Source organism: Mastigoproctus giganteus, chromosome 9 (genome assembly GCF_048544385.1).
Source record: "Mastigoproctus giganteus isolate SK-2022 chromosome 9, ASM4854438v1, whole genome shotgun sequence".
Taxonomy (NCBI): Eukaryota; Metazoa; Arthropoda; class Arachnida; order Uropygi; family Thelyphonidae; genus Mastigoproctus; species Mastigoproctus giganteus.
Window position 1 is genome coordinate 159,784,789 of NC_143583.1, and position 10,677 is coordinate 159,795,465.

Below are 10,677 nucleotides of genomic sequence, written 5' to 3' on the forward strand. Positions count from 1 at the left end.
AAGATAAGTTCTTTGAATGCTTCCCATTTTGAATTTGCTGTTGGTAACATCATCAGTTGGTCCCACTGTATAGAATTTAAATACTGTCTCTGTCCATCGTAGTCGCCTTTACGGAAGCAATAACCCTTCCCTTTACCCCTAATGGTAGTTACCTCTTTGAGTAAATCCCACTTCTGTGCTTTGAGTAAAGCACACTGTGATCACTGCCACCTAGTGGTTCATTTATCTGCAGATTCTTAATGCATGAAGAATCACTGCTGATAATCAAATCAAGAGTATTACTCCCTCTAGTTGCCTCCCGAACATGCTGATGTAGAAAACAATCATCCAATAAATCCACAAAAGCCCTGCTAGTGTGTGAGTAACCAGCCCCCAAATTCCAGTCAATATCTAGGAAATTAAAATCTCCCATTATAAGACACTCTGATTTACTGGCCCACTCTATTTCCCTGTACAGTTCCTTATTATACTCATCAGAGTCATTAGGTCTATAGCACACTCCTACTCTCAATTTTGATCTCCCAATGTTTATGTCACACCAAACTGACTCCACACTGCACTGTCCAGCGATGTCGACTGGCTTCACTTCCTTGGTTTTTATGTGTTTCTTAACTAATAGCATAACCCCTCCCCCCTTCCTATCCTGTCTATCCTTTCTGTAGACGTTGTACTCCCCAAATTGCAGTTCTGCATCCCTTATATCTGTGTGACACCACGTCTCTGATATCCCAACAATATCTGCCTTCGATGTTTTGAGCAATACCTCAAATTCATCAAATTTATTTACTAAACTCCTAGCATTGGTGTACACGCAAGTATACCTGCACCTGTTTCTATTCTTAGCTACCCTAACACAACCCATGTGTTTACTTGTACCGCAATGGCTCCCAGCAGTCTCTGAAATACCATGCATCTTGTTTTTCAGGCTTCTGCTCATTCTTCTGCTCTTTCTTCTTGAAGTAGATATACTTTATAACCAAACTACTCCTTCCCCTGTTTAATAGCTTTTCTCTTCTTCCATTTAGCCCATAACTCTATTTTTGAAGCCACTAAAAATGATCTGAATTAATATCATATCCTCTAAACATCCTAGTATCTCGACATTGTTTTAGAAGTTAAACTAACAGGTCTATAATTATTTGTGTCACACTTTGAACCCCATGGTTCAAAGTGTCACCAGTCCATGGGGACCTCCCCTTAATCTAAAGATGCTCTCATAATTATGGCTAAGGGTTTGCTTACTTCCCTCGCTGCCTCCTTCAATATAACTGGATAGATTCCATCTGCCCCATGTGCCTTTTTTATGTTAACTTCAACAATTTCTCCTCAACTTTTCTGTCCGTTATTACAAAATCATTTAGCTCCTTGTTAGAGTTTAGTAAACTTCTGTCCTTGTCTTCCTTACAGAATTTCTCCAGTGTGAATGTCAATGCAAAATACTCATTCAGTTTGTCGTCAATCTGAGCAGCATCATCAGCAGTTGAACCACCTACATCAAGTGGAACAATCCGATTCATTCCCCTTCCTTCTAGAGTTTACATAAGTAAGGAAATGTTTGTTGTTTTTCTTTGCATTCTTTGCCAAGGATTTCTCATAATCAGTCTTTGCTTGCCTAACCTCCTTTGTGACTCGATTACATGTGACTAGCTTATATCTGCCATATGCTTCTGTCACCTGATAATTTATATGCATCCCACGCATTTTTATTCTCTGCCACAAGCCTCATTAGTTCATCTGACATCCATTTAGGTCTAAATCTTGAACAGTATATCTTAGGTGGCATGAAAACCTTGTAGCTTTCAAGCTTATTTCCTTGAAGGTTTCCCATTTAGAATTTGCTATTTTTAACATCATCAGTTGATCCCACTGTATAGCATTTAAAAATTGTCTGAGATCACTGTAGTCACCTTTGCGAAAGCAAAAACCCTTCCCTTTACCCCTGATGGTAGTTACATCTTTGAGTAAATCACACATTAGTACACTGTTATCACTGCCACCTAGTGGTTCCTTTATCTGCAATTTCTTAATGCATGAATAATCACTGCTGATAATCAGATCAAGAGTATTCTCCCTCTGGTTGCCCATCGAACATTTTGCTGTAGAAAACAATCCTCCAATAAATCCACAAATGTCTTACTAGCGTGCGAGTGAGCAATCCACAAGTTGCAGTCAATATCTGGAAAATTAAAGTCCCCCATTACAAGATGATTTACTGGCCAACTCTTTTCTCTGCCGAATTGTTCATTGTAATCATCAGAGTCATTAGGCCTATAACACACTCCTACTTTCGTTTTCCCTTTCCCAGTGTTTATGTCACACCAAACTGACTCAACATTGCACTGCCCAACCATGTCAATTAGATGCCCTTCCTTAGATTTTGTGTTTCTTAACTAACAGCATAACCTCTCCTCCTTCCTTTTCTGTACATATTTTCCTCCCAAAATTCCAATTCTGCCCTGTATGTATCTTTGTGAAACCATGTCTCTGATATCCTAACAATACCTGCCTTTGATGTCTTGATTAGCACTTCAAATTTATTTACTATACTTCTAGTTTTGGTGTATGCAAGTGTACATGCACCTATTCTTACTCTTAGTTACAGCCCATGTATTTAGATGAAAGTCACAGCCCATGTATTTACTTGTTCCATGATGACTCCCAGCAGTTCTTGATATCCCCAGCAACTTGCACTCTAGGCTGCTGCTCATTACAATAGAAGCAGTGTTACGCTACTTAGGTTTATGTTGTACCTAACCAAAGGTATCAAGTTTGAGATATACGTTATGCTATTCCGTATCAATGTAATGTACTATAACAATTTCTGCAAGTTTTGAATGGTACGAGATTCTGCCGATACTAAGTAATGACCTACAAAATCTCTATTTAAATTCAAAATAAACTATGTAACGTTACCAGTACTATAAAGCTAATTCTAGAAGTTAAATTAATATTCCAATTAAGTCAATAAAATGGCAAAAAAATTTAATAAAAACTTAGGTTTGCTGGAGCCATAAAAACTCGACTGCATGTTGCTACTCTTGTTCCTTGGTACAAGATATAGAAACCTTCGGGCAAATGAGTTATCCTGATCTAGTGGACCAATAATGGTTAATTCTTTTTTTTCTTAAGCAAAGAATTCTCTGCTACTTTGCATTTTTCGATTTTTTTGTATTGTGTCTTACAGTGCCTAACTGCTATAATAGCTTGTTTGCAGACTAGTCTTGACTTTTGAGACCCCTGATAATTTACAAGGTGTGAACAAAAAGCTCAGGGATTGATTATGTATCTTGAAATTGTAGTGTCAGTCTCTCAATCAAAAGTGTTTCATGCATTTAATTGCTTTTTAAAATGAATCATTTTTCTGTGTAGCAAATTTGGATCAAATTAGGGAAAAGTGCAAACAGTCCATTGAATTTTAAATTTTAAAAAACAGCTGCTTTCCATTGAAGATGAACTTTGCTCTGACTACCCTTCATCATCAAAAACCAATGTTTAACTATCAATGAAATTGCTAATTAAATTGGAAATTCTTTAATGGGAATGCAGATGGGATTTGGGAATGTGCATTTCATCATCTCTGTGAAATTGCTGATGACTTGCATTTCATTTCTTCTACCATAACTGATGACTCTATGGCTATGACCTGGAATCACAGGCCCATTTAATGGAAGACTACATCTTCTCCAAGGCCCAAAAACGGAAGACAGTTTTGATCAAATGTGAAGATCATTCTTATTGTATTTTTTGATTCACAAAGCATCGTTAATTATAAATTTGTCATTCATGGTCAAAGAGTAAACCGGAAATACTACAAAGCAGTTGTACAGTTATTTTTATTTATTTATTATTTTTTTTTTATGAAAACCCCCAAACATGAAAGGTATCAAAACCTATAGTACTTAGTACTGTGCATGGGTTGAAGGAGAAGTATTGGGGGGAGGGGGGATGCCGGAAACTTTGCTCTAGAGACTAAACATGGGTTTCGCCACTTCAAGCCTCCAATAAGCAAATGGTGGTATTTCACCGGTTGATGAAAGTCATCTACCAAAGCTGTTCAGAGAAAATGGCTGGAAAAGTGGGCCTCTGGAAATTGGCACTCATATCATGGGAACACCCCTGCATGTTTGGTGCTTTTCATATTTTAGAATTTGTGAAGCATTCTATCTCTCCCCCCCAGCTTTAGAGCACCTTGAAAGTGCACAAGGAAAATTATTCAGAATTTGATAGAGGAACTCTATACTCACTATAATATTTACATCTGTGTCAAAGAAACTACTTTGAAGGATACCCATCCAAGTAGGCAGTAAACTTCATTTCCAAAATATTTGTTCAGTCCGTGAACTTTTTGATCATGCCTAAGTTAATCATCTCATGCATTCTTCTCTGATACTCATATCGCCACATCATCTAACATCTATTTAGATCTAACTCAAACAACTTAATAAACTGGCTAGGTTTTGGATTTCTTTCTTTTAACACAAATCCTAATAAACATAGCCAGTTTATTAGGTTGTTGGGACTTGTTTGGATCTATTTTAATAATTGTTGTCTCGTTCCAATAAACTAATTAAATACTTCACATGATAAAGTGGTTTTACTAAACTTACTTATTAGTAGCGTCTACTATTACTTTGCTGAATTCTTTCCATTTAATATTTGCATTTGTTAGCATGGGTTGGTCCCACTGAAAAGAATTTAAAAATCTGTCTAAGACTATTATTAATCACTTTTATGAAAGCAAATCACTTTTCCTTTGATAGTAGTTAAATGTTTACATGTTAAATCCTTAAACGAATTCCAGATCAATATACTTAGTCACTGGTGGTAATCAGATTGTATTGAATTCTTTTGTTGCCTCTGTGACATGCTGGCTTAGAAAAACAGTCATCCAGTAAATCCAGAAATTTTCCAAATTCCAATCAATATTTGTAAAGTTAAAATCCCCACAATAAGACATTATGATTCCTACTCTATTCGACTGTATGGGTGTTCATTACATCCATCAGTTGAGTTATAACATGCTCCTGTGTCTCTTTTTGTATTTGTCACACCAGACTGACTCAGCATTACATTGGTAAGCCGTATCAATTACGTGTACTGTTTTAGAATCTATGTGTTTCCTAACCAAGAGCATAACCCCCTCCCCAAGCTGGAAAGAGTGATTGTTTTGAGGAGGGGAAGAGAATGTGGGAAATTAATTAAGGAAAGGAACATTTTTTTTCCATAATTAATGTACAAATATTATCCTTACAATGAAGTAACCCATGCACGCACATGCAGAAACAATGATAGCTATGAATATGAGTGATAAATTTTTATCTGAGAACGAATGTAGAAAAGTCCACTCCTGCTGATGCACAAATCTTGACATTCCCAAGAGCTAAGCAAAAAACTAAAACTCTCACCAAAACACAGCCTTTCTTGTCATATGCAGTATTTCAGAAGACAACCAAAGGTAATTTAAAAGGACTTGGAACGCAAAATTTAACATCTTAAACATAGTGTCCAGGTGGGGAGGGGTGAGAGAAACAGTTCAATTATTTGTATGTGGCAAAGGCCCAATGGGGGAAAGTGATACCTTGGGTGGGGGGGGTTATATTCTACAGCACGCATGAGCTCTCAAACAGCTGATACCACAAAAGTACCAACTGCATAACAGGAGTTTCACATTGTAAGACAACATGCGACAGGGCTGATGGCCAATTCTGCACACCATGGGGTTGCCCTCTGGAGCTTCAGGTTTCCATGTGCAGCCTAGTACAGCAGGCCCTTGTTATAATGATTCGCTATAATGCTGTTCTTATATTAAAACTCATATCTCACTCTAATGCTGTCACAACTCACTATAACGCTCTTTTACAGCATACAGATTAAATTTTTGGCATGTTTAACGAAAATGTTTCATCTGATGTAGTCGATAGCTTGAAAATGAATAGAAAAACAGCATTAAAATGTTTCCCATGCAGACTTGCAAAATCTTCTCACACTCAGGGAAATTTCCTTCGATGCTAATTTAATTGCAGTATGGTTCTGAGATCAACATTTTAAAAAATGATCAAGTATATTGCTTGTAATATTTGAGTTATGTGCATTTATCCAAAGTCTAGTCATCATTCAGTACAGTGTTAAGTAACAGACAGTTTACTTGAGCATTGTATAATAATTAATGCAACGCAGTTACATTTTCGAAGATGAATAATGGTGGATAAGAATTAAAAAGCAACAACATCTGAACGTGGTACGAAGCCTAATAAGGTAAGAGATAGACTGAATTTGAAAATTTAATTATACGTTTTGAAGTGAATTGATTCCGTTCAACAACAAGTGGATGTGTGCAATCATTTAGGACTGGAAGATTTAACTGTAAGAACAATTATAAAAAATAAAGAATGAATTTTAGTAGTGGGAAAGACAGCTGTTCTACTGCAAGCAACTAAATTGGTTATGGCTAGGCCAGCTATTATAATTGAAATGGAGAGACTTCTAAATAATTTTATTGAAGATAACATCCAACGCACAATTCCGTTAAGTTAAATATTATTAAATAAAAAGTGATTAGCCTATATGATGATCTGAAGCAAGCGTATGCTGTACCTTAAAAAAAAAAGAAAAAAAAGTGAAACCATTTAAAGCTAGTAAGGGCTGGTTAATGGATTTAAAATTCAGGGAGAAGCCATGAAGTGCATTTCAAGAAGGAGCCAAAACTGTCAAAAAAGAACTTCTTAAAATTATCAAAGAGAGGTGTTAGGACTGGCAGATTTAACTGTAAGAACAATTATAAAAAATAAAGAATGAATTTTAGTAGTGGGAAAGACAGCTGTTCTACTGCAAGCAACTAAATTGGTTATGGCTAGGCCAGCTATTATAATTGAAATGGAGACTTCTAAATAATTTCATTGAAGATAACATCCAACGCACAATTCCGTTAAGTTAAATATTATTAAATAAAAAGTGATTAGCCTATATGATGATCTGAAGCAAGCGTATGCTGTACCTTAAAAAAAAAAGAAAAAAAAGTGAAACCATTTAAAGCTAGTAAGGGCTGGTTAATGGATTTAAAATTCAGGGAGAAGCCATGAAGTGCATTTCAAGAAGGAGCCAAAACTGTCAAAAAAGAACTTCTTAAAATTATCAAAGAGAGGTGTTAGGACTGGCAGATTTAACTGTAAGAACAATTATAAAAAATAAAAGAAAAAATAACAATTATAAAATGCTATACTTCTCAACAAGTTTTTAATATAGAGGAAACAGGACTTTTTTGGAAACAAATGCCTAAAAGAGGCTTCATATCAAAAGAAGAAAAAACATGCCAGGCTTCAAAGCGGCAAAGGATTGGTTGACTTTCTTGTTGAGTGGAAAGGCTGCCGGGGATTTTAAAGTAAAACCCCCTTTTAGTTTAATAAGAAGGCCAGGGCCAGCGGATTAATAGATTCATGATTTTAATTGGCATTTTAAGCTTAACTTTGATATGTAAGGTAGTTACTTACCACATAATTATATATGTGTGTAACGGGGAATATTTTATGTACACATTTTTAATATTAAATATTTTGACCGACATTTTTTTCACTACCATTTATTAATAGTGAGTTGCGGTGGTATAGACAGTGACTCACAAATACATATGTTACATTACGGGAATGTGGCGCTCACTTAGCACTCTGTTTTTCCGGAACAAATTATCAGCGTTAAGCGGGGGTCACCTGTACAGGGTATCAAAGAATTGTGGAGATTGCTTCTTGTCTCCTGACAAGAATTAGCCAGCAAATTTACAGGTGATTATCTGTGCTGACCATTGGTAAGTCCTGCTATAAGCAAAGATGACATCAGTGGATTATAGGAATATCTCAGATAAAAAACAAACAAATATATATACATGTTCTTTTTATGTGTTCTATCAAATTCTGCATTCTTGTCAGCCATGTTTTTGATATTCCTCACAATGTCTGCATTTGGTGATATGATTAAGTGAATGTACGAATTCAGAAATAATGAACAGTGGTAATAAAAAGCCAATTTTTTAATGCGCGTGCGCGCACACACACACACGCACACACACACACACGCACACACACACACACGTACGTACAAATATACAGGCAATCCCTGTATAACACGTTACTTCTACAACACAGTTTTGCTCTAACATGATTGATAAATTGTGCCAATCCTCACACAACATGGTACTTATATAACATGGTTTTGCTCTAACACGGTGTGCCTCCGTAGCCAGGTGGGAAGGAGCAGCAGTGCATAGCACACGCTTCTTGATTAGACCGGGGTTCGAGCCCGTCACCACCAAATACGGAGGATGCGGAAAGGTCAGGGAATGACCACCGCATATCCCGAAGCAATATGGCCTTAGTTGCTAATGCTCCTAAAAAACAAATAAACAAACAAACAGCTCTAACACGGTTATAGAATTTTAGTAAACCTCGCATAACAGGATATTTTTGAGCTTTTGTGTGGGGAAAACCCTGCTATTATGTTGGATGTAATTTTTCAATGTTTCCACTCTTTTTGAATCCCTGCTGTTGACTTGCTAGTCAAAAAAATAAAAATATTCAGAAATCCGTGTATTTTATTTTATTTGGAAATTCCCGTGTTACGTTCTGTGCTATTGAACTTGTACTTGTTGAACTTGTGGAAAAATCTAGATTTCAAAGTTTTATTACTATTAGATAGCACACCAGGCCATCAAAAAGATTTAAGTCATCCAAATGTTAAAGTTATGTTCCTACTGCCCAATTGTACTGGGTTAATACAACTTCTTTCATTCAGCAGTTAGATAAAGGCATTATATCCACCTTTAAAACTCATTCCATCAGAAAATCGTTACAATGGATTTTGAAAAAAAATTATTCTGAATCTATTGAAGTAATGGGGGTATGGAAACATTTCTCAATTGTGGACTGTATCAGAATCATAGCTTTATTGCTGAAAGAAGTAAAACCGTCAATGTTAAATGCGTGGCCAGAGTCAGTTCATTCAGGAAATATGATCGAATGGGCAGAAAACGGAATTGGTGCGATAGTAGAACTTGCTACGTTGGTAGGAGGGGAAGGTTTTGATGATATGACTATTGAAGCCCTTGTGGATAGCACAGTTCATAGAATCGCCCTCTTCCCCACACCCTCTAGAAAAGACCCGAGTTTGAATCCAGTCAATGAAGGGAGGAATTTTCATTTGTCTTTTTCACAATGTGGCTGAGTTAGTCGAGCGAGGGTAGCATGGTTTTTTTTCGTCCAGCAAAACAGAAAATCGACCTCAGGACACATTCAATTTATAGACAATTAACATGGCCTTAGTTGCCGATGCTTCTAAAAAATAAAAAAGATATGATTACTGAAGATGTTCAAGGATTACTGGTAGAAAAAGAAGCCGGTATAGTTGATTTGGTGCAAATGGTATCAGAGGTCAAATCAAATCAATTCAAAGGATGATATCGCAGGTAAAAATTCTAAACTTCCAAATTTTACACTAATAAGCATACGGGAAGGCATAAAGTTAGCTGAGCAATTAGAATCTTATTTTTCGAATGCTGATTCTTGAATGAAAGGACCCCCAGAGTTAAAAAGGGAGCTTCAAAAATCCTTATTTCCATATGATGAAATTCACAAAGCTTTTTCCTTTTGCTTTATCAAGCAAAAGCAAACAAACCCAGATTACTGATTTTTTAAAGAGAGCAGAAGATACACAAAATCTAGAATAGTGTATTTTTGTTAGCTTTTGGAATGTAACTCCCCCCTTTTTGTACTTTGTCTTAGTCCAGTATAACATGGTTTCGCACAACACGACATTTTACAGGAACCCGTGTTATACGAGGGTTACTTGTATATATATATATTTTATGCACACTTAATGAAGAAATGAATTCAGCAACTTAATATGATAGCATATTTACATAATGAAAACAGATATAATTAATTTTTTCAGTAATCACTCTTGTTTTTTTCCTTTTTTTCAGTTTGTGAACAAATTCAATGTACTTTATGATAGACAAGGGATGGGAAGACGAATGAGAGGACTATTCTTCTGAAGGGAAAAAAAAAAAAAAATCCACCAGACTGTGAGCAGCCATTAATCTACATAAGACTTTTCCTGTACAGAGATCACCATTCTTACTAATTATTTCATTCATCTTTAGTGATTTGTGTAATATATCTTCAGAAGTCACATGTATCTAATTCTCTTGTAATGGCTTCCATACGTTAAAGAATTAAAAGTACAATAAAAACAGTCCATGAAAAATAGTGTTCCTGCTTTTATAAGTAATAGAATTCTCAAGTGAGTTTACTGTCCAAAAGCTAATATTACTTATAGTTAAAAAAGATAAATTTAATTATAGGATATCTTTAATATGATGTACACTGACATTATTCATAGCAACTAAGAAGTGAATGAACTTTTAATATATTACACTATTCTTATGATATTTAAAATACATTGATGCTCAAAACCTCTTATATCAAAATAAATCAGAAACTTTAGGTCAGATTTTATAAGAAAACATTAGTGAGAAATTTGTTTTGAAGCAGGCATGTCATCCTCCTTTAGAGGTTTAACATTAAACCAAGAAAAGGTAATGGTAAATGGTCATACTTATGGGAGATGCACTAACATAAAATTTAAATACAATTTATAATTGATGAATTTTATGAACCTTCATAAATATTG

General features: G+C 35.6%; 1 protein-coding gene across 2 annotated transcripts in view; it reads left to right on the forward strand.

Annotated features, from left to right (window-relative positions):
- CSN6 (COP9 signalosome subunit 6) overlaps positions 1–10,225 on the forward strand; it is a 256,482-nt gene extending 246,257 nt beyond the window's left edge. For both annotated transcript variants that reach the window (XM_090381728.1, XM_090381726.1), the window contains one exon: positions 9,968–10,225. In XM_090381728.1, the coding sequence (XP_090237854.1) occupies positions 9,968–10,039 (72 nt within the window). In that variant the 3' untranslated portion in view covers positions 10,040–10,225. The remainder of the gene's footprint in view (positions 1–9,967) is intronic.
- Positions 10,226–10,677: the final 452 nt, after the last annotated feature.